This window comes from Amblyomma mixtum, chromosome 4 (genome assembly GCF_055824585.1).
Source record: "Amblyomma mixtum isolate Tamu chromosome 4, ASM5582458v1, whole genome shotgun sequence".
Lineage (NCBI taxonomy): Eukaryota > Metazoa > Arthropoda > Arachnida > Ixodida > Ixodidae > Amblyomma > Amblyomma mixtum.
Genome location: NC_143015.1, coordinates 122,760,280 through 122,784,960, shown reverse-complemented (window position 1 = coordinate 122,784,960; position 24,681 = coordinate 122,760,280). Strand labels below are relative to the sequence as shown.

General features: G+C 48.5%; 1 protein-coding gene across 1 annotated transcript in view; it reads left to right on the top strand.

Moving 5' to 3' along the window:
* Positions 1-24,291, top strand: part of LOC149348122 (allatostatin-A receptor-like) — a 137,866-nt gene extending 113,575 nt beyond the window's left edge. The window contains exons 2-3 of the mRNA XM_089587931.1: positions 18,046-19,087; positions 20,688-24,291. Coding sequence (XP_089444057.1) covers positions 18,098-19,087; positions 20,688-20,993 — 1,296 coding nt within the window. The 5' untranslated portion in view covers positions 18,046-18,097 and the 3' untranslated portion in view covers positions 20,994-24,291. The remainder of the gene's footprint in view (positions 1-18,045; positions 19,088-20,687) is intronic.
* The last annotated feature ends 390 nt before the right edge of the window (positions 24,292-24,681 follow it).

Here is a 24,681-nt window from a genome sequence, read left to right as displayed (position 1 = left end):
TACGCGTACTTTTCTATATACTGAAAAAAAAAGAAAAAACTAAAACAAAGTGACACGGCTTAGCAAGCGGGGTGTGCCAAAAATTCAAAGTAGCCAGTTATTGGAGAGCCTGAGTCGAAGGTTTTAAAGCGAGATTTACTGGAATCTTATATTATATACCATAAAAAAGGTTCAATCATGAGATGCTAAGATACTGAACGCGTAAAGAACCACAAGCAAGGCGTAATAAGCAAGCAAGCTTGTTGGTCAAATGTTTTTAGGAGCGGCGCTCGGGTGGACGTCAATGAGTAATTACTCCCTTATTATAAGCAAGCTGGTTAGGCGATAAGAAAAATTCTCATTGTCTAAATGAATGAAAATGGCGACCGAAAACAAAGGAACCTAAGGCATGAACCTCAGGGAATTGACTCGGAGGCGCAAAAAAGTTGGAGCTATAAAAAGAAACTTTTTTCGGCAGTGTATACAGATGTGACCAGTTAACGAGTAGAAGAAAGTTAAAACTTTTCTGGCAAGCTCTTGACCCCTGTGAATATTATTAGGAACAGATGTTTATCATAGCGATATCAGTAAAACGTTAGAACTGCTCCGGTTTGAATAAAACTGGAGAAACGTGGAAGCTAAAAACAATTCACATGGTGCTGCACTTTGTAGTTTACATATATCAGTGGTGCGTTTAAAACTGCACGCAAACATATGGCCTGAGTGGAATACTCATTGTGGGTAGAACGAATGAGGCAAGTAATTTTCAATAGTAGCTATCATAATTTGCGCCTCTCGAGGGCACTCGTAAAGAAAGAAAATCAAAAAGTACTAAATTCTTCACCTCGCCTAATTTTCGCTATCTGCGTTATTCGCTCTAGCCTTCGAATAAAATGCATTTATTTCTAGTCACTGAACTGGGCGCTCCTCTTTTGCAGCGTGTGCGAGTATCGTGAAGCACATGTGTAGAACAACAAAGAAGTGCCACTGCCCCTTCCAACATAACAAAGACGCGTGTCTCAGCGTAATCAGACAGCACATTAGGACGTTACTTGTCTGATAACGCCCTACAGTACAAATGTTTGATACGGAACACAAATATAACGCCAGGCGTTGCCACGTAAAAGGGCACTTACTAAATTCGATAGTTCAAAAGATCAATTAATTTTAGTATAATGAATCTGTGCCATTGACAATGTTCAGTGAAGCTTTGCGACCCGAAGCGGTATTGCTGCTCTGAGTAAATGACACGACCGAGTATCACATGCTCAGTAAAAAAAAAAAAATATGAGGCCACAACTGAAAAAAACTTGCGTGTAGCTACCAATTTACGTCCCTTACGGTATGTAGACTTGCGCTGCTTAATTTTAGGCCTTTCCCTTATTCCTCCTCCCATGACGTTTTCTGCTGCAGGAGCAACTCTTGAATGTGAAAGTACGAGTCCGCAACTGACCACATCCTTTTTACGAGCTTGAGTACTTATCACTGCGATATTATTTGCCCTCCTGCGGATTTAATCTGCAAGGCATTCACGTAGCCGACAACGCCTTTTAAAAGCTTTGGCAATGTGCAGACATCCACCAGATCGCGACTATCATATCGAATAGATCTTTAACGCTGCCTACTGGCGTGTTCAGCGAGCTCCATAAAGCAGGACACTGCTAATATCAAAAGTTTAAAAAGATCACAACGCGCTTAATCACCATAATCATCATCGTCATCATCATCATCAACAGCAGCAGCAGCAGAAGCAGCAGCCTGACTACGCCGACTGTTGGGTAAAGGCGAGTTGACCCAGTTAGCCCTGGCCGGTGCCAGCGGCGGCCACACTATACCCGCTATCTTCTTAACCTCATCCGCCCTCCGAACTTTCTGTCGGCTTTGCTACACTTGCCTTGTCTTAGAGTCCATTTCGTTACCCTTTACGACCATCTGCTATCTTGCCATCGCTTTAAATGTCCTGCCTAAGAACATTTACTCCCCTTGATTTCGACTAGGATGTCATTAACCCGCATAGAAACCTTTTTGTTAGCCTCCGTGTTTCCCTCCCATTGGTTAGTACCGGTAAGATACAGCTTTTATGTGCTTTTCTCCTGAGTGATAATGCTATACTGCCATTCATGATCTGAGAGAACCTGCCATATGCGCTCCATCCCATTCTCATTCTTCCATTTAATTCACTCTCGTGATCCGCATTTCGGTCCATACTTGCTCTAAGTAGAGGTTGTAAACTGCTGCTCCCTTCCGAGTCTGCTGAACGTTACCTTGGTTGTCTGCATATTAATTTTCAGGCCACCGTTCTGCTCCGCCTAACTCACTGATCATGCTTTGCAGTCCATCTCCTAAATGACTTAGCAAGCCAATGTCTTCAGTGAATTGCAGACGTATGAACACTTATCCCAAATTGTTCCCAATCCAGGCCACGTTATACCTTAAGGTGTAAACAGACGTTGAATACCGTTGGCCAGATTGTGTCTCCCTGCCTCGGAATTTTGTTACTGACTTTATGGAGGACAATGGTAGTATTGCAGCTGCTATAGATATCTTAGAGTACTTTTTGCATATCACTCTTGCAGTTAATAAATAGCTTATAGAGCTTCTAAAAAAAATAAAATTCGAAAAAGCGTTGCGTTGTCTCCTCAAAGCATCAAAATATATTCTTGTCGAGAATCACCCACAGACCAAGCTTGACGCGACGACGTGAGTCTCTGGTGAGTGTTTTTGAGAGTCACTTGGCAGCATCAAACTGCAGGCAATGCGTGGTGCTCGTGTAGTGTCGCAGAGAGACCTGCGGGCCTTCGAGTTCACTTCATTTGCTCCAAGATGGACAGCGAGGTATCCCACTGCTCCTCGGTAGTGATTAAGGGGAAGGGGACGATAGGGCAGGCGGCTTGTCCAACGCACTGTCTCGGTCGCCGAGTCGCATAAGCTCTTGGCCATCCGGCGGAGTTGAATTGCTTCGTTGTGAGCTGCTCTGCCCCTGCCACTCAGCTAATAAATTTTATTACCCATCTGTTTGTCTGTCTACAAGTCCAGGAACAAAAGAGAAGACAAGAGAAAACAAGAGAAGACAAGTGAAAAGAAGAGAAAAAAAGGAGAAAAATGAAAAATGTACGGCGCTCATGTTGCGCTCTTTTCTCTGCTGCGTGAACGCTTGATAAAAAATTACACATTTTTTATGCGAAGCATACTACTTTAGCTACCACTTCAGCCCTTCACCGTGGCTATGCGCCTCAAAATCACGTGATACATGACGTCACACCACGTGACACGATGACGTCACGACAGTAGAGAAACGGGGGCCCACCTCGCGCCGTCGCTGTGGTTGTGCGCCTCCAAATCACGTGATACATGACGTCACACCACGTGACACGATGACGTCACGACAGTGGAGAAACGGGGCCCACCTCGCGCCGTCGCTGTGGTTGTGCGCCTCCAAATCACATGATACATGACGTCACACCACGTGACACGATGACGTCACGACAGTGGAGAAACGGGGGCCCACCTCGCGCCGTCGCTGTGGTTGTGCGCCTCCAAATTACGCGACACGATGATGCTTCGCATTCTCCAGGCTTAACCAAGTTAAGCCTCAGCCATTTTTTTCTGTTTCCTGTATCACTTGACCCTTTTTTCGCTATAACTTTTATTTTGGCACTAGTCCGATTTATTTCATGTTTCACTTCTTTTCTTTTCTTCGGCACTCAATACTTATGTGGAGCGGGGTGTCCTCTTTTATCGGACTCATTTACTATCTGTCTTTCATTCGCATTGCGGCGCTTAGCTACATGAAACAATGTGAGGTTGTTACAAATAGGACTGAGAGAAGAAAAAAGAAAACAAAACTAGCCATCTAATTCTGGTGGCGTCTTCAGTGGAGTAGGTTTTGGACGTCAATACGAAACTACATATAGCAGCTGAGTGCGACGCTGCATGCTTTGGAAATATGTGACAGCGACTTGACCGAGCGAAAGAAACCATGTTTTAAGATAATGATAGCACAGACTGAAAGAAAAGCCTGCGTCGAACGTTTAATGGCAGAGCCACTGCTGCGTGTAGGTTGGTACGTGTAATATTATATGTGACAGTTAAGCAGGACGGCTAGGAATGAAAGAGTAATGTGGACCAGCGCAATGCTCCTCTGAAGCGCCTCAAGTAATCCGAGACCCTGAACAGATCGCCCCGCCGCGGTGGCTCAGTGGCTATGGTGCTCGGCTGCTGACCCGAAAAACGCGGGTTCGATCCCGGCCGCGGCGGCTGAATTTCTTTGGAGGGGAAATTCTAGAGGCCCGTGTACTGTGCGATGTCAGTGCACGTTAAAGAACCCCAGGTGGTCGAAATTTCCGGAGCCCTCCACTACGGCGTCCCTCATAGCCTAAGTTGCTTCGGGACATTAAACCCAATAAACCAAACCAAACCTCAACAGATCGAATGTAAAGGGCCTAAACCCAAACATATGGCGTTCTCTTTCTTCTCGCTGCCCTGGTGCGAAAAAAAAAACGGCCGAGTAGGTGACTGTGTTTGTGATTCCGGTGCCGCACTGCACGCACGAAAAGCGTAGTACTTTCCACCGCCTACCAACTAGGCAAGATAGAAACATCCGCACACAAAGTGACTTCTGTCACGTCTCTATGCAGCACACTGCCATGTGGAGGTGAGCAGGGAAGCTGGTCTTCTTTCTACCAGCTTCTTCATTGAGACCAAACTGATGTTCACATGTGTCGTTGGATTTCCGCGTTCTGATGCCAAGGACGCCTCTTTAACCGAAAACGAAGCTGTCGGTTTGAAATGTGAAAGAAACTAAAAACAGGTATCGCCACCCTATATTGAAATGAATTTAAGCGCACAAGAACACGCACACAAGAGGAGCAAACACACAGGACTGGCGTCAACTTCGTCTGATTTATTCTTAGATAAGAGTGCGAAAATATATATATTTGCGGACGTTGAGGGGTGGAGGGACACATTTGGCAGACCATTGTCCGAACTGCAGAGCGTGCGAGCCGCGGCTGAAGGAGATAAATATACTTGGCAGAGGCGGTGATAAGACGGCACGTGAATTATTAGGAGCCTTTCACATCAGGAAGAGGGGGCATGACTGTGTGAGTGACACGTAGATTAATCTTTTGCAGGCAGAATACAGATATCTTGAGCACGCATTGTGAAATGACGATGTGTTTCTTTACTGCGCATGTCTCGTTTTGTGTATGTATTTTCGCTGTCTTACCTGCGAATAAATCAGGTGAAGTTAGCGCCAGTCCTGTCTGTTTCCTCCTCTTGTGTGCGTGTTCTTGTGCGCTTAAATTCATTTAAATATAAGCTATGCACCATCTAGCCCAAAGAGAAGTTTTGTTAAATTGTCGCCACCCCCAGTCGTTTTTGCACGCCTACTTCATGACATCTGTGAAATTCTTACGTGCGGAAACCTGGGAATACCTTACTCAGCCATTAACTTCCAATGGGCGATTAAGGAGCCATTTTCGGTCTTGATGCGAGGAGACTGAACATAGTGGGGCCAGAAACCAGTGTTGCATTTTTAAATACACTTTCCTAATCAATAACTGCGTATTTTGTTGCCGAACAAACGCTAACACAACTGTAAAGAACCAGATATTTATCTTATACTACGAAACAAATTGCATGAAGCTGCCTCCAGTGTGCAGTCAACTTTTCCTTCAAGCTCCTTGCCTGGCACTCCAGCTTTAGACAGCGGGTCCAGCAGTCGCCCAGATAGCGGCGCCGAGGCCTTGAACCAAGAGTATCATTTACTCCAGGACAGCCGAGCGCCCGCGCTTCATTAAGTAACCGGAGAGCGCCATCCGGGCGTTGCTTATCACGGTGAAGAGAAACACAACGAAACGGGGTAGCGTTGGAACGTTATGGTATATGGCAAGCGTGACAAGGCTGCGAATTCAGGGTTACCGAGCAGGGGAAACTAAGTGTGTTTTTGTTGTTTATGCGGTTGGCTGCGGAACTGGGGCCAGCCAGCCTCTCTGATAAGATAGGCGTCTCTTAAGGGGAGCTTGTTATGCGCCATATGGTTGCTATGTGCGATGTTATTTCCTCTTGTCGGGCAAAAGTGTACTGAGCGCTTCAGGCTGGAGTGAAAAGAAAAAAAAAGTGGAGTGAGTTATAAACCGGGCACACGGATAGCGTACAAAAAATTTCCATATTTAATTCAATTCAATTCACTTTATTCACCAGATATCTCTGGATGGTTTCCTGGATAAAAGCTGCTAACGGTGCTTGACGAAGTCGAGGAAACCAATACAAGGCAAAGCGCACAGCCTGTGACAACTAGTTACAAGCCATCAGTAATTATAAATGATATTATAACAATAAATGGTAAAAACACAAAGAATGGAACAGAGGCAGTAATGTAAAAATGTCATGAAACTCCTAGCTGTACAGAGAAAAAAATACAAAACGTAAGAACAAAGAGACAACTGAAGATCGCACATATTCAATCAACGAAGCAAACACAAGTAGCACACTGAGCTAAACAACACAGCAAATAATAATAACAATGACTCTTCATTCTTCATGATATTCCCTCGAATATGCCTGGGTGCTTAGCTTCGAAACCGATTCACGCGGGCAATTTCACACGAGTTTATTTCATGAAATCCTCTCCTATATATAGAGTTTATGAAAACCATGCCTGCCAAAATTTTTTTAACTCATGAAACTGCGTTAAATGATGTTCTACATATAGGCGACCTTGAGCTGGAGGTAAATGCCGGATCAAATTAGGTTCAGCCACATCGTATGATAGGAAAAATACAGCTCTGCCTTGTAAACGGATTTCATGAGCAGCGCTTGCCTGCTGCAATGTACAAACAATCTCAGTTTAATAGTTTAAGGACAGACGCGTCATCCCTTTGTTGTTATCTATACCTTATGTTTAAGGAAGCCAAAACATAAATGGAATGAACGTCAAAATGAAGAACACTAGTCAACTTGCCATATTAACACTGCGAACTATGAGGTACACCACACTGGATAACTGAATTACACGAGTCACGTTGTGTTCTTCAGCTGGCACTGAATTCCACACTCGGCAGTAAGTTGAAGCAAGACATTTCATTCTTCTATCACTGCTGTGTTATACAGTGATCGCCTAAAAGATTACAGCGCGGCCACTGGAGGTAAGTAGAAAAAAAAATATAAGTGAAATGCGCAACAACTTAGACAGGGCACAGAAAAAAACACATAAAACAGTTCACGAGCGCTCGTGAACTGTTGTATGTGTTTCTTTCTGTGTCCTGTCTAAGTTGTTGCGCATGTCACTTATATACTATGCAGAACCAACTAGCCCGACAACACGCTCTTCAGAAAAAAAAAATTCGCTGTGGCTTAGCTTGCTTAAGCCCGGTAATTGCGAAAGCAATATCCGTAGCTGCGCCATGGTTCAGCTGGTAGTGTAGCTGGTGGTGGTGCTTGTGGTTAGACTTGTGGTGATGCATCGGTTATACAATTCAATCCAATCCAGTCTAATCTAATGTAATCTAATCTGATCTAATCAAATCTAATCTAATTCAATTAAATCCAATCCAATCCAATCCAGTCCAGTCCAATACAGTCCAGTCCAGTCCATTTCAGTCCAATCCAATCTAATCTAATCCAATCTAATCCAATCTAATGCAATCAAGGTCAAATGAAGGTCAATGGTGGTCACCGCCGCGGCACGGCAAAGGCGTGAAAGTGCAAGTAGTATTGCTTTCGCAATAAAAAAAAAGACGGTCGTTTCTTTTGAAGCCAGCAAGTTCTTCCTGTCAAAGGCTACAACAACAAGTTCTTCCACAGCGTGCTTCAAACGCCTCAAGGTTCCTTCAGGATTTCACCATCGAATCACCGCGTAGACTGATCGAACGGAAGAAGCGGAAAAAGACGGGATGAAGCATGTTGCTTTTTCGCCGTTTGTTTTAGAGCACTGGTGGTTGTCTGTCTGTCTGCTACCCTCCGGACTGCCGCCACCGTAGTGGGAGGCGGCGGTACATGCCACTGGAGCCGCATGTCAAGAGCAGCGTACGCTCTCGCAAGAAGAACGCCCACGTGAGGGCAGGCTCGGCTAGAGTGACCTCCGCTGAAGTGTAAACGCAAAGCAGAAACCAAGAACCGCCCAAGCGGCGAAGAAGCCGGCCGACAGGGAGGACCAAGCCAGGAGCCAGAAGGCGTGCGGTCATGTTCTTTTTACCATCGAGCTGGAGAGGCAACATCTTAAGCTTAAGCGGAAGTGAACACTTGTTTTACTTGTTTTGTACCGCGCCTAACTGAACCACGTGTGACAAGAAACCAAAAAGTGATGACGCTCCCGTTTCCTGGAATCGGGTGGGAAAGGACTTAAGTCGCGGAGGCGAGTATTGAGGAGCATGACAACTAGGTACGAAGAAAATTTCGTCCTACCACTCAGCAGCTGCCGAGTCGATGGAAGAGGCAAATAATCGAAGAGGCCGGGGAACCTGCGTCATCAAGCGTACGCCCATTAATTACGACAAAGCCCCAGCAGAGACGCAATAAAAAAGAAGCCTTCGCTCCAATATTCCAACAAGCTGGCTCATGAGGCAAAGGCGGAGGCTTCTGCAGAGTTCTGCAGATAACGGGCTTCCCTGCAAGCGATAGCGGCTCTCATATTTTGATGGACGCCGGTTCTGCGGCTTCCTCGACCTCGAGCTGCTGCCATTTTCTTGTGTTTATTGCGGCGGGAAGCTGGTGCCTTATGTACAGTAATGGCCGCCACTCGAATGCGACTCGGAACGAATTTTCTTTGGTAGACTTCTGCGAGACACGTTGAAAGGAAAAAAAGAAAAGGAATGAGTATTTAGTAAAGCGTTCGTAGAATTTCGCGCTGACGAGCGTTTTAAATAAAGGGTAATGACTAGGGGTGAGCGAATATTCGAAATTTTCGAATATAATTCGAATATTACATTTTTAGTATTCGAATTCAATTCGAAATCCAAGTATTCGTGTTGTCTCGCATATTCGACCCGACGCGAATATTCGTATCAAGCCGAATATTCATTGTGAGCACCGGCGTTCATTTCGGTCCGCAAGCCCTATAGACCTTATGCAAAATTGCTGCCATCTATCGGAGAAAAGAAGAACCAGTGGAAATCGGCCATGTTGGAGGATGACTGAAGCTCGTTTCGCCTCTGCTCTCTGGATTTATACGCGCCCGGCGATAGCTTCCTTACGGCTGTGCTGGCTCGGAAGTCTTATTTCCTTTCACTTGAGCCTGTAAACATGACTGAATGGTCAGTCGACCTGTCTCTGCTGCCGAAGTTTCCAAGTGACTTCGCAAACACTTATTACGCGCCCAAAACACTTTCCGAACGTTTTTCACAGAGTCCTACGTCAGTCTGCCGACGCCGAAGACCAACAAATGTACAAGACAATTACAGTTTTCGTTTACGGCTAAAAATGTGCGCATTTCGGTCTAGTTTGAGTCAGTTTTTATTTGGTTCGATACTTCTTGCGAATGGGCGTGCCGCTTGAATTGCTGTTGTTGTGGTAGCGTTTTCTGTGCGGTGCGTCGGCGCCGAAAGCAAACGATAGCGAACCTCACGCTCATGTTGGTAGTGTCGAAAAAAGTGGCCTCTCAACATGCAACGCCCTTCATTTTACTTGAAAACTTCATGCAGCGTTGGTTTGTTTGCCCTAGCGCTTAAAGTTGCTTCGTGCGGCGAGCGGCCAGTTCGTACCAGTGGTGAGCAGCCTAGCGAAGAGCCTCGGAGTGGTGTGCTGCATGATAAATGAAGTGAATCCTTGCTAGTGCTTCCGTCAGAACAAATATTCGCGCTAAAACTAACGCATGTAATCGCTGCGGCGGATAACGCTAGGAGCGACGGATCACACAAAGCGCGACCCGTACCACTGAACAGCTGATCACGATTACTCTCTTGCGAGGCCGATAATCGCAGCACTTCATGGAAAATCGCAGGAGAAAAACAGCTTTTGTGTGATACTTTCTTCGTGCCTACAATTTCTTATTTCATTAGCTGCATGGAGATAACGAAATGCGTTGTGCGATGCCTCGACATGTAGCGACGGTTCTGCAACACTTTTGCTGCGGATGTCGGGGATCGCTGTCCAAGAATAGAAATGCGCTCAAATCAAGCGCTTTTTTTTCCCTGGACGTCTTTGTGACCCGTACAGCAAAACACTGAACAGTATGTGGGCATATTGAGGACGGTGAAACGCGAGCGCGCGCGACGAGCGTGTACCGGTGTGTGCCGTGAATGCGGCGGCTATCCTCCAACATGGCGGATCGCGCGCGGCGACCGCTAGATGGCAGTGCATTTCGCATAAGGTCTATTGGCAGAGACATAACAAGGCGGCGCCCAGAGCAATGCGCATTCCTTCCTCCAAGGGCCATGCCTAGCTGACCGCGCTGGTGAGCTTCTTTGTGGCTATACCTGCAAAGCTGGTATAGTCACAGCTGTGCACGAAGTACCTCGCAATACGTGCCAGTTCAGTGCCAAGTGAGAAGGCATTTTCTGTGGCTGGAGGAGTCGTTTCAGCTAGAAGGGAACTACTTCTGCCTGACCATGTGGAGCAGCGGGTTTTCCTTCACGACAACCTTTTATGTTCATCCCAGCAACGCGCGTTCGTGCTGATGGCAAGCTAGCCTTAATCAATACTCTGTACCAGCCATCTTCTCTGATATTTACACTCTTCTAAGAATAATGTTCGTGACTGATACTTTCTGTGCAGCCACACACACCTTTTGTGTTCATTCAATCATCGATAGTTGAACTGTGATGTTCTTGGGTGCTCAAATAAATGTTTTGTAGTGGTTAAATGCGTCTGTCCTTGATTATTCGATATTCGATTCGATATTCGGAGCCAAGTATTCGTATTCGATTCGTATTCGAAGAATTTGATTTTCGCACACCCCTAGTAATCACTTAAATCTATTGTCCCTCAGCAGTGGTCTGATATTGAAATTTATTGGTGATTTCTCTGTAGTTCCATTCTGACCTCGCGTTAAGAGGATGATTGATTTCTTGGTTGCTTTGTGCTGTCTGGACTGTTTGAATATGTGAATTAACAATTAAAAGCCCTATTTATATCTTAATCTGCAGTGATGTTTTACTAGATTTGCTAAAGTTAAGAGTTCGATTGCTGCGTTTGTCCAGGAAAGCTTCATTATTATCATTATCATCAGCCTGACTACGCACACTGCAGGACAAAGGCCCCATCCCATATCTCTCCAATTAACCCTGTCCTTTGCCAGTTGCGGCCACCGTATCCCCGCAAACTTCTTAATCTTATCCAGCCACCTTAGTTTTCTGCTGACACCTGCTACGTTTTCCTTCTCTTTTAATCCACTCCGTTACCCTTAAGGACCAGCGGTTATCTTACCTTCGCATTACATGCCCTGCCCAAGCCCATTTCTTCCTCTTGATTTCGACTAGGATGTCATTAACCCGCGTTTGTTCCCTCACCCACTCCGCCCACTTCCGATCTCTTAACGTTACACCTATCATTTTTCTTTCCATAGCTCGCAGCGTTGTCCTTAACTTAAGCTGAACCCTCTTTGTTAGCCTCCACGTTTCTTCCCCTTAGGTGAGTACGGGTAAGATACAGCTGTTGTATACTTTTCTCTTTTAGGGATATTGGTAAACTGCCATTCATGGTCTGCGAAAACCTGCCATATGCGCTCCAGCCCATTCTTATTCTTCTATTTACTTCCCTCTCATGATCCGGATCAGCGGTCACTATCTGCCCTAAGTAGGCACATTCCCTTACTACCTCCAGCACCTCACTACCAATTGTGAACTCCTCCTTGCGAATAACTCCTTCTAAGAGGAAAAAGCCTGGGCGTTTTTTTTTTGTTGAAGGGAACAATAGAGATCTCCAGAAATTTTAAAAGAGTAGTATTGTTATTGTTTCTCATCTGAATAAATTGCATGGCTGTCGACGAAGTATCTCGTAAAATTCATGCGTTTCCCTCTGCCCAACTACAGTGCAGTCTGGTAGGCCTGGGGCATCTGGGATATCTGGGCTGAGGACTGGCCGCTTTCCAGAATGCGTTCTCTGGGGACATGCGGTCCTGGTTAACCACGTTACCATAACACGCCTAAATGGTGGTTTCGCACACCTGAGTCTGGAATATAAGATGCGGTATAGTTAAACTCTGTGGGAATCTGGCTTTCCGCCGTCGCCTTTGCGCGGCTGTGCCGGCCGCCCGCGTCGTTTCTCCTCTTTCCCTTGCCCCCGCCTCAGGCGGTGGAGAGGCGGCTGGGTGACTAATCACTGTCATTTAGCCACAGCTCCGCCCCGGCTCCCCAAGGGCCTTTGCCATTGGCGCCTTTTGGCGGGAATTCGGGACCCCGCTTTGGGCGGCCGCGCGCCGCGCGACCGTCCGAGCGGGGCCCAGAGAGAGAGAGATCCCTCCGAGACAGCGTAAGGTGCGTACGTTACTGTTTGTCCGTGCCGGCCTTTGCCGTTCGGACCAGTGCTTACTCGAGCTCGCCCGCACGTGTCCTCTGACCTGCAGCGGCTCGAGCCTGTCCAGCGGGGTCCAGCGACCTCCGACAGGAGTACCTTGCGTTGATTGCCCACTCTCTCTCGCAACCGGCCCAACGGTCGACACGAGAGAGAGATCACAGCACTGCCGCGGGGACATTCTCCTGCAGCGGCGTGCTAGCGGTGCGCATTACTCGAGTCGCTTCGTGCGCGCAGCGGAGCCTTGCTCCTCGCGCGCCCCCGGGACGGGGTGACTATTGAGTGCGTGTGTACCTGCTGAAGGACGACGTGAATAAACGTCTCCTTTGTGAACTTGGAGGCTTATTTCTTTGCGGCGAATCGCTCTCCTCCCAGCGGAGGTTGAGTGCGCCGCATCGGTGTCCCAGTGGTGTGTGGTGACGGCTGATCGGGGCCCTTGGCTCGCGCGAAGCTCGAACCCGCGGTGGGTGGTGGCCTGTGTCCACGTAGAAACCCACAACTGGCGCCCAACGTGCTAAGTCATTGGCGCTTACGCCTTTGATGGCACATTAGCCGAGCAGGTCGCCTTGACGATCACGCTTGCGCACCGTGTCTACCACCCCCAGCGCGGCACTCGGCAGCTACATGTCGGCTCCCTACGGAGTTGTAGCGTCGTTTGATCCGCTGGCTGCTGTTCCTTCGAATAGCTAGACACCGTGGTTGGCCGCGGCCCCCATTGGGGTTTACGGCGGCACAACCCAAAATGTCGACCACGCGGCTCCCATTGGAGCTGTACCGGGAGCACCCTGCGGTGCATCCGCTGGTCACATGCCTCAGCTGTGCATGCTTTCCGCCCAGTGCGAAAGCAGTTCGTGTCACGCTGCCGCAACCGGCAGTTTCGAACAGCAGCAGCCGTGCCCCGCGAGCAGTCAATTCTGCTCAGGGAACGGCGAGGCGCTGGCCCGGTTCCCTGTGGAAACCACGCCGCTCATCGAACTAGGAGCCTTGCCTCCCTCGTTCGTGCAGCCCGCCCAAGCCTCCACTGAGGCAGGGGTGCAGTGCGCTCAGTTGGCTGATGCGGCTCCGCGAGCCTGCGGGTCGGCTGGCGCGCTGGGCTCTCCTGATACAGCATTACGACTTTTCCGTGCAGTGTCGAAAGGGGAGCACAAACGTGGTAGCTGACGCGCTATCCCGTGCCCCACTCGCCAGCGGCGCCTTGACGCCTGTAGGCGGAAGGGGCGAAACAGCGGACGAGCCGCCGGGCGGCAAGGAGGGGGAACCCGCAAACGGGTTAACCCATTCCGCTAACCAGGCGAGCAGCGCTTCGCAAAGCGGACGAGAGGCAAAGCTCTTCGTGAGCGCCTCGGAGGTGCCGACGCGAACGGAAATTTTGGCTGCAAACCTGAGTGGGGACGAGACCATGCTCCCCTCTGGGATGACTGGAATCGTTTTCAGCCGTAAGAGCTACTGAAAGCCCAGCAAAATGACCCCTTTTGTCGCGAGGTGAGCGACGGTCTCAGGGAGACGGAGCGCCGTGACGCTACTTGTATTGTAGCGGGCGCAGGGGGGCAGAAGCCAGCGTGTGTCGCGGCGAACCCCGGGGAGTCATATTTGCTGGACCATGACGGGCTCGTGCTGAAGTACATAGCCACCGATGACGAGTCCATCGACCCGTTCTAGGTGGTTATCCCCAAAAGTCTAAGAGGCGCACTTTTGCGATTCTCTCATGACGAACCACTGGCCGGTCATCTGAGTGGCTCCAAAGTTTTTGCAAAACTGAGCCATTCGGTGACGTGGCCCGGCATGAAGCGTGACATTTTCCGCTATTGCCGTTCCTGCCATGTCTGTCAAGCGGTGAAGTCACGGGGCGGCAAGCCGCCTGGAATGATGAAACCGATTGACAGTGTGCGTCCGTGGCAGATGGCCACCTGCGATTTGATGGGGCCTTTCCCCAGGAGCAAGCAGGGGTCCATTTACCTGATGGTAGTCGCTGACCACTTTTCCAAATGGGTTGAGTTGTACCCTCTTCGGAAAGTGTCAGCACGAGCGGTGCTGGATAAACTCCAGGAAGTGTTCTGTCGGTTCGGCTTTCCGGAAAGACTGATCACGGACAATGCGTCCTATTTCACCGCTCGGGTGTTCGGTAACACGTGCCGTTCCCTCGGAATCGAGCACTACACCACTTCACCCTACCACCCCCAGTCCAACTTGACCGAGCGAATCAACCGAACGCTCAAGCCAATGCTGGCGGCCTTTGCCGAGTGTCAAAAGGATTGGGCAGACCATTTGAGCGAGTTCGCGTTCGCCATCCGAACAGCTGAGAATCGCTCAACTGGTTTCTCTCCCGCCTTCCTCAATTTCGGGAGGGAGCTGGCGAATCCGATGTCAAACGTCGTGCAGAGCCAGCTCGGGGATGAGCAGACGCGGGCAGACTGCTCTGCTTATGCGTCGACGCTTCGGGACCGGCTTGGTCGGGCTCTCAACAGAGCAAGGCAGAGTTTGGCGGCAGCCAGAGCCCAACAGAAGGCTCAATATGACCGCAAGCACCGCCGCCTGACTTTTCAGGTGGGTGGTCTTGTCCTGAAGCGCAACCACGTTCTTAGCGATGCGAGCAAGGGGTTCTCAGCCTCGCTCGCTCCTAAGTGGCTTGGTCCGTACCGAGTGGTCAGAGTCTGGTCTCCACTCGCGTACCTGCTGGAGGATCCCCTTACGGGGAAAACCAGCCGTGCCCACATCGCAGACCTGAAGGCCTACGCGTCACGGTCTGACGAGCTTGCGCCGGTACCCATTGGTATCAAAGGCAAGCGCAAAGGCACAACTGGTGCTGCGGAACGCAAGCGTACGGAGCACCCGTACAATCTGAGGCGACGGTCACCGGTGTGATTGATGCCGGACGGCGGACTTTTCCGCAACCGAAGGCACGCAACCTCAGCTAGCTGGCGAGCTTTCTCGTCAGGCCCCACCCAGGCGAAGCACGGTGTGTTATTTTTATTTTTGTTTTTTGCAGCATGCTCAGTTCCAGCCTTGTGTGTTTATCTATTTATTTATTTGTTTTGTTTGAGTCAGCTTCTAGCCACTTTCGTTTCCCCGCTTGTACATCTGTTTTCGTTCTAACGTACCGAGATGTACATAGGCAAACTTCAGCCCGCTCGTGCTTGCTCTTATCTTCTAGAAGGAATAGATTGGGTGTCGTTTGTACAGCGCGCCTTTTCTCATTTCCGGCCCGACTGTGGGTGGTTGGCTCGTTAAGGAGCCGTGTGTCGCGGTGCGAGTTTTGTGCGGCCCATATGGAGGGGAAGTTGGCGGGGCGTTTGGGACGATGGGGGGCGGAAAGTGCACCCTTTGACCCTTGCCGCGGCGCCTCTGGACGCTTCTGATGGGGGGGTCGTTGTCGCCGACCAGCGTCCGCGCACGTGCCGGTGTATGCGTGTTTGTGGCTGTGACTGTGTGCGCGCGTAACCATGAGCCAAGGCGACGCCTGTGAGTTGTGCCGTTGTGTCCTTCTGCGTGAGCGCGAGGATGAGAAGGACCCCTCGCTGTGGACAAGGTTACACATCTGGACGCCGCCGAACGTCCTCGCCCGTTTCAGCCGGCGTGAAAGGGGTGCACTAACTTTCTTGTGCCCGAACGTGATGTCGTGTCCAAGGGCGCGAGGTCAGTGCTCTGCCGCGGCCTCGTCGTCATCAACGCACCCTACATCAACGGAAAGAAGACCGCCATCAGCCGTCGGCCCTCCCAACCCGTTCAACTTGAAGTCTGCGAGCGGTGAGTCGCCGACCGGCCCAATTTGCCGCGCCATCGAACTTTGAGGCTGACATCCACCTGTCACATAGCTGTACAGTTTTATTCACATCTTCTTGTGTACCTTGTATATAATCTGCAAGCTGTTTTGACGTGCTGTTTTGATTTACTGAAGCGTATGGCAGTGTTTGTTTGTTTGCCTTGTTTTCCTTTGTTTTCTTACGTTGTTCTGGCTGGGACTGAAGTATAGCTAGTTTTTTTTGTTGTTTTTTGTGTATTCATTTCTTTATTTTGGAACTGAAGTGTAGTTTTTTTTTGTGTATTGATTTCTTTATTTTTGGCCGCGTGCTTTGCCGATGGGTAGGAGGGCATTTAAGGAGAGGGGGATGTGGGAATCTGGCTTTCCGCCGTCGCCTTTGCGCGGCTGTGCCGGCCGCCCGCGTCGTTTCTCCTCTTTCCCTTGCCCCCGCCTCAGGCGGTGGAGAGGCGGCTGGGTGACTAATCACTGTCATTTAGCCACAGCTCCGCCCCGGCTCCCCAAGGGCCTTTGCCATTGGCGCCTTTTGGCGGGAATTCGGGACCCCGCTTTGGGCGGCCGCGCGCCGCGCGACCGTCCGAGCGGGGCCCAGAGAGAGAGAGATCCCTCCGAGACAGCGTAAGGTGCGTACGTTACTGTTTGTCCGTGCCGGCTTTGCCGCTCGGACTAGTGCTTACTCGAGCTCGCCCGCACGTGTCCTCTGACCTGCAGCGGCTCGAGCCTGTCCAGCGGGGTCCAGCGACCTCTGACAGGCGTACCTTGCGTTGAATGCCCACTCTCTCTCGCAACCGGCCCAACGGTCGACACGAGAGAGATATCACAGCACTGCCGCGGGGACATTCTCCTGCAGCGGCGTGCTAGCGGCGCACATTGCTCGAGTCGCTTCGTGCGCGCAGCGGAGCCTTGCTCCTCGCGCGCCCCCGGGACGGGGTGACTATTGAGTGTGTGTGTATCAGCTGGAGTACGATGTGAATAAACGTCTCCTTTGTGAACTTGGAGGCCTATTTCTTTGCGGCGAATCGCTCTCCTCCCAGCGGAGGTTGAGTGCACCGCATCGGTGTCCCAGTGTGTGTGTGGTGACGGCTGATCGGGGCCCTTGGCTCGCGCGAAGCTCGAACCCGCGGTGGGTGGTGGCCTGTGTCCACTTAGAAACCCACAACTCTTTGCTTTTCCCTAGAGGAGAGTGGGGAGTAGATATGCTTTTTTTTTACTCAGGTTGACCGGACAGTAAAGGCTGTGCGAATATGCTGCGTAACCCTGCTGAAAAAAGTTGTATGATGCAATAAACTCATACAGTTTGTCAAAGAAATAACATAGGTTATCATAAAAATCACAGAAAATTATCATGCAAATGTCGTACATTTCTGTAAAATCATACAGTCATCATAGAGATATCATACGAATTCTATGATATATCATAGAAATTGTATGATATTTTATGATGAAGCCTTTATGAGGTTATTGCATCATATAACTTTTTTTCAGCAGGGAACACATTTGCCTAATTAGATTCCAAATGGCGCCTCTCCGGATAACGGCTCAAATTCATCTATGCCCGTTAGTTAGCTCGTGCTGTATTTAAACGCATGTTTTGTAAACTTCTTCCATGTTGACAAAATCCTTGTACCATTATAGGAGCTTAAGCTAAAAAAGTGAATCACATTCTTGTGCTGGATAATTTTTACGTCAATGCCCTTTTATTACTACTGCATATCTATTTACTCTGCGCAATAAATAATAGAAGATACCTGCACGCTCCAATATATTAAGAAACAAAATAAGAAATCCCTGTGCAGACTTCAAGCTGAACATCTGTAATAATGATTTGCTAATTGTCGCTTCTTTTTTATTTGTTTCAGGCCTAGGAGCAGCTCATTTAGCTGTGCTGCCAAGCCATTGAACGCCTTCGTCATGCACGGGTTCAGCGAAGTCTCCCCACACGAAGCGGATAGCCTGCAGCGGAATGACGTGGAACTCCTGACGCCTCCCGCGGCCGTGCGGGACTACGGCAGCTCAGATCCCATCAAGGTCCTTGCCACACTTGTCAAGCAGACCGCTGTGGCGGCCGCGTCAAGCCTCTGCAACGGCACGACGTGGTCCTGCAGTGATCATCCGAGGAACGTCACTCCCGAGGCCTCTTACGCCGATGACGAAGAGGACGACTTCTTCGAATACCCTGGAAACCGGGCAGTAGAAGAGGTTTTGGCCATCGTGGTTCCCATTCTGTTTGGTGCTATCGCCGTCATTGGCTTTTTTGGCAACGCTCTTGTGGTCGTAGTCGTGCTGTGCAACCCGCAGATGCGTTCCACTACGAACATTCTCATCATTAACCTTGCCATGGCGGATCTACTCTTCATTGTGTTCTGCGTGCCATTCACTGGTTGGGACTATACCCTAAACTACTGGCCCTTTGGTGACGTTTGGTGTAGGATAGTCCAGTACTTAGTCATAGTTTGCGCTTACGCAAGCATATACACCTTGGTCCTCATGTCCCTGGACAGGTTCCTGGCCGTGGTTCATCCCATCACCTCCATGTCTATCAGAACTGAAAGGAACGCCTACCTGGCCATTCTTCTCACGTGGGTAGTCATTCTTCTAGCCTGCATCCCTGCTCTGTTTGCCCATGGCATGCTGGTCGTCAATGAGAGTTTTTCCTCCTGCACCTTCCGAGGCGACCTGGGCTACAACATAGCAGCCTTCCAAATATCTTTCTTCATGTCCTCCTTCGTGATTCCTCTTGCTCTCATCTTTATTCTCTACGTCCTCATGCTGAAGAGGCTCTGGTTCGGAGCCGCACCGGGAGGTAGAGTCAGCGCAGAAAGTGTGCGCTCTAAGAAGAGGGTGACTCGGCTCGTCGTGGTGGTCGTCGTTGTCTTCGCCGTGTGCTGGTGTCCGGTACAGGTTGGTAAAGGCGCTATTTACCTCTTTCTTTCTTGCTTAAAAGTGTGAAGAGCCATCCGCTGGACCTCTTTCTACATGCTCTTAGGCAACGAGTTTTTAAAGACAGGTTGCTAGATCTCACCCCAAATATTTCCAGCAGAATAGTTGTGCTAGCTTGTCTGAAGCTCGTGCGTACACAGGAAATAGAGGTCGCTCGGAGAGAGACAGCAATCCCAAGAAACCACGCTTATACGCATGTTCTGCAAAGAGAGAGAACGGCAATCATATCAGTATAGAAGAAATATCATATATTCTTATCTCCAACTACCACGTAGCCTTTGTCAAAAACATATGCAGCCCAAAGAGTGTGTTTGCAAGCTGTGTAGCGGGCTCTCTAAGATATTTTGCATTCCTAAGCTCGGGAGCATGGGGAGCACAAATCCTCCCACCTTCGAGAGGTTAGGGTTGGTAAAGATTTAAAAGCAGTTACGCCACAGAACACAAAAGCAAACTTCCTGGGCTGTACGTTTTCTACAAAGGTTGTGCCTGCAGTAACCTTTACCTGTGTAAAGGAAATGAAAAGCTTTTTAGGCTTTACCTTCAAGCACTTATGCACATACATGCATAAGTATCAAGCGATCATTGAAGTTCGTTGTATAGCGCATCTGAAGAGTTTCACCGCAGAAGTTGGTCCGTGTTTTAGGTCCGTGACTGCAGGTGAAGTGATGAATGCGTGGCTACTTCCCGGCGAGAGAAATTGTTAATGATCTTAAAATTTAGAACATATTAGCACCCACAAACGGATGCCCTCATTGCACGAATGGCACAACAGAGAGCATTGCTTCCTTAGATTTGATTCTGTTTGCATACGCCACTGCGATGACTGAACGATCATGGGTTTGGGCCAAAAGACGCTGGAGGCAGTGAGAAAGAGTGAAAAAATTGCAGACAAAACACCTTCAATAAATCGTCTGAAGTCACCCGACCCGGAAAGCATTGCTAACATCCCTCATTCAATAAAGTATCTATGACGGTGGCATAACAGGTGGATCCTGTCAGAAAGAGGGGCAGTGATACCCTAATATGTGTCATTGTCACTACATAGCAGTACTAGATTCTTATACTGCTCTTTGTACTTCCTGTGAAGGGGTGGTCCCGGGTTCGAACCCCGGACCAGGACGAATTTTTCTTTAACTACGAAGTTTCTGCGAAAGCTGTGCAGCTTTCCTTTGTAGCCGTATAGCTGCGCTGGGGTGGATGTCAATGAGTAATTACTCCCTTATTACAAATCTACTCCACCTTAGGGGATTCCCCTAAAACATTTGACCAATACAGTTCCCACTTGGAGTTATTGGTCAATTCGCTCTCGCCCTACCATAAGCTTGCCGTCCCGGTTCGCTCAATTCGTAGAGCGACTGCTCCGGTGAAGCGGTGGTCCCGGGTTCGAACCCCGGACCAGGACGAATTTTCCTTTAACTCCGAAGTTTCTGAGGAGGATGTAGAGCTTTCCTTTGTAGCCGTATGGCTGCGCTCGGGAGGATGTCAATGAGTAATTACTCCCTTATTGCTTCCTGTGTAATTCACTCTAATGGATGTTTGTGGCCCATTGCTTATCTCGTAGGTTGTTCTGGTGCTGAAGAGCGTCGAGATCTACGGGCTGCCCATGAACCCCCCGCGAATCGTCGTGCAGATCGCGTCACAGATCTTGGCCTACACGAACTCCTGCGTGAACCCGTTCCTGTACGCATTCCTCTCGGATAACTTCCGCAAGAGCTTCCGGAAGGTCATCTTCTGCTACCGCAACATGCCAGTGGCGGTGGGTTCGTGTCCCACCAGAACGCGGGGTGAGGACATCGACATCCCGGAGCGTGACACCATGGGGAACTCTGCGACGAACAACGCCAGGATCTTAAACAACATCCTCTAACGAAACGCCATCGGTGCATCGCTCAAATGACATTTTTGCAAGCTGGCTTTTCTGAGCGACCTAAGCTGCAGTCAGTTTGTCAGCTAGGGAGAACGCCGCCTTTTTTCTGACACGCCACTCTCATTCAAGACTAAATGCTAACATCGTGATTTGGTGTGCAAGCGACAAGAATCATCATTTCTAAGAGCACGATGGAAGCTGGCACAATAGTGACCTTTCGCAGGGAGAAAATGCAAGATTTCAAAATACCAACAGCTCTGCTCCTCAAAATTATGCTGCTCGCTGAGATGTTAGTATGTATACTGAACATTCCTGGCCCAAGCACCTCTGCGCGGCGCTGTCTAAAAGGCACAGCGCCCAAACTGCGTGTTTCGCCTACGACGCTGGTGTTCAATCCCCATCTTCTAGACTCCAGAGTGAAATGTGCGTGTTTGTGTACAGATGATATGCTTTATTGTCACCGAGACCGGACAAAGACTTTTCTCGAACACACCTGCAGAGCCTCTGCTGTGTTGTCAATCATGACCTTAAAGCCATATGTAATTATCACAGCGTATGTCATGGCGACACGCCGTGAGTGTTTTGCTCTTTGAAGATCAGGTACCCTTAAGTTGTTTAAGGATAAGTGTTGAACACTCAACAAAGCTTCAGTGTTCAGTGCTTAGTGCAACGAGGGTGCTGTCTGTATGTTAAGGCTGTTTTGGTATCGCCAGGAGTGAAAATAAGGTTTGCAATGCTGTGCTTGTTAAGTGGATTCAATGAAAAAAAAACAATCTACCGTTTGTCTGAGCTTGTAACCGCAAACCTGGGCATAGTAAGCGGCTCCAGGCCTCTCACAATCATTGTACCGTGTGTTAAGGACACTATGTGCTACTGGGTATGTGAGAAACTGTGGTTGTATACGCACCAATGTGTGTACTTAGTCAGTGTGCAATTACTTTTTGGCGAGTTCAAATATAATAGCAGTTGTTAACGTGCCCTGTATTGAAATCGATGTAGATTTCTCAGCGCTAACAGTGTAAAGAAACTTGGTGCTTTCTGTTGTGATTTCCTTAAAACTATAAAATATCAACTCAGTGCCCTTCTCAACTACCACACAGGTGGGGTCTCATAGTGTGTCATTTTGCTATTTCATGCGGACAAGACCCTCTGGAGAGTCAGGGCAGTAGTGAGAAATTTTCTTAATCGAATGATTCAGATAAATCGTAGTGTACGTTACGACAGCAAATGCTTTGGACATCCCCTTCGAGAAATGAAACGAAAGGAAGCTGTTGCTTGCAAACGTTGTTAAGCTTGCAAAGGATTACACTGTGGTGAACCCTCTATACTGCACAGAGATTTTTTATGAAAAAGAAAACCTTCTTTTGGCTTGTCGAGATACGTACTTCGCACAGGAAAATGAACTTATCGTGCAAAGCAGTTGCGGAAAGCGGGATTGCTGACTGCCTATTCAAATTTTGTTTCCTGATGCATGTTTTTTCTCCTGCACAACACATATGACTTGTGGCGAACGGTCCGTATTCATCAAAAAATATGACTCATCGCTGCAGCAAGATTTTATGTCCAGTAATTTTTTTCTTCAATCTCTCTTCACATACTTTGCATGTACATCTCATAAATCAAGTGTGATGCGCGGCGTATCAGTAAATGTGAGCTCGTTCAACACGTACGGCACTGCAGACAAGCCTTACCTTCATTACATGAAGTTGAAATTAATTTTACACAGAATGCAGTTCGTTTTCAGGGCGGATAAAAATGCTTTATTAGTGCCCCATTTCTTGAAGGTGTTCTGGAGGTGTTTTTACTATAGTCACATGCAACTCAAAAACGAAGCGGCGTTTCCCTCTCAAACGACCCCATTCCATTGAATGGCGTCGGCCGATTCTCAGGATTGTGCTAACGTGGCAATGGAGCGGCGTGACAATATAGGGAGTAGACTGTCCCCGGCTACAGAAGGAGGGGACTCCTCCCTTTCATCGGTCCCTTCCTGCGTTCTCGGGGTAGCAGGCTAATGAGAATTGGAGGACGCCTTTGTATGGAAGAGGGCCCGTCAAAGGGCCTTCTTTCATTCAAAGTCGTTTCGCTATTGAGCTGTATCCGAAAACAGAAGTGCTAAAAATTACGACCATACACTGAGAATACATCTTCACAGGCAGAAAATAACCAGCTAATAAATTACCAAGCTATAAAAGGTGCGGAAAACAGCTTCGGAAGCGCTAAACTGCCTTGAAAAGGTCATTATTATCCGTCAGTACCCAAATGAATATTACGGGGAAAACAAAATTTCTTTCAGCGGCGAGGACTTGTTGCCTAAACGATCAATTACTCGCTTCATCTCTTGGCCGTCTGTTTATTCTTCGCATCTCTTTTATCTTCCTCGTGCTTGTTCCGAGCTCGACCCGTTCCTGTAGAAAAAAATTATTCTGAATCGCCATTTTAACTAACACTGACAAGTGAATCCAAGCGAAAAACCAAAAACGTTCCTCCGTTGCCAGTGTGCCCATTTCCTGCTGTGTCCAACCACTTTAACTGACCAGTTTGCAAGTAAACCAGTAAACGCCGCGGGACCGTCTGAACAATTGTCTGTGAGGTGTGCTTTTTGCCAAAGCACTGTCAGAATGTAGGAGGTGTCGAAATGGATGAGCACTGCTGCTCAGTGAAGTAGCGCGTTCTTGGGAACTGTCTTCAGTTACTTGCACCGAAGGTAATGTATATCACGTGAATGTGTAATTGTAGCTTTTCTCTTGTGGCCTTGGCCGCATACACAAAGAAAAAAAAAACTACCACCAACGTCGCGCTCCTCGTGACCTGCATTTTTTGCGCTGCTTGCAAAAGTGTCATCTCGGTGCTTCAACTGTGATGAAAGCATGCCATTTATATTTTTCTGTCTCGTCTTCATAAAGAGGATACTTGCATGGTCGTAAATATTGTTGTTTGGATGCCAAAAATGTGTCATGTTCATCCCTTTCTGCTTGTAAGCCCGCTCAAGAATCACACCCGATAAGTGGATAATTATGATGTTGAGATGTTCAATAAACCTGCATTGACTTGTGGGAAGGCGCGAATTGTATGCCAAGAGATAAAAAGAAAAATACACTTTGCCAGGATACGCGCCTCATCGTTCATGAAGACATCACTGTGCACTCATCGCCCACATGGCTCGCCAACTCGAGCCAGCAAATCTACGTGAAGACATCGGAACTGGCTCCGGTGCCGCAGCTGTTGATGTTTGTGTCCTTGGGCATGAATGCATATTGTGGTGACGAAGTTATGTTGTTGCTTTGGTCACTGTAAAATAAAACCGACTGAGAATCCACCTGTTATGAGGGAGGGGCAGTGGTGATGTCCAGGACTACCGGCCACCCACCGGTTTTTCAATGGGTACAAAACTTATTCCTCGTATGGCTACGGCTTTTTCGGGACATAACACTGGAGAAAATGGCTGTAGCTTCCCCTGCTCCATTGAAACCAAGCTGTCATTAAAAATACTGAGAAGCCTTATATAATGCCATAATTGCGTGCTTTATGTCGCTTCTGAGTGAAGAGGCACGTAAAATGGTAACTTCATTTTGGTAAGCCTTGTAATAGCCAGCGTATCACTTGTGGAACAGCGCAAAACAATGCAAATTATTTTAATTTCTGTTCACAGGACAGCATGAATTGCTAGAAAAACTGTAAAAGCTGCCTT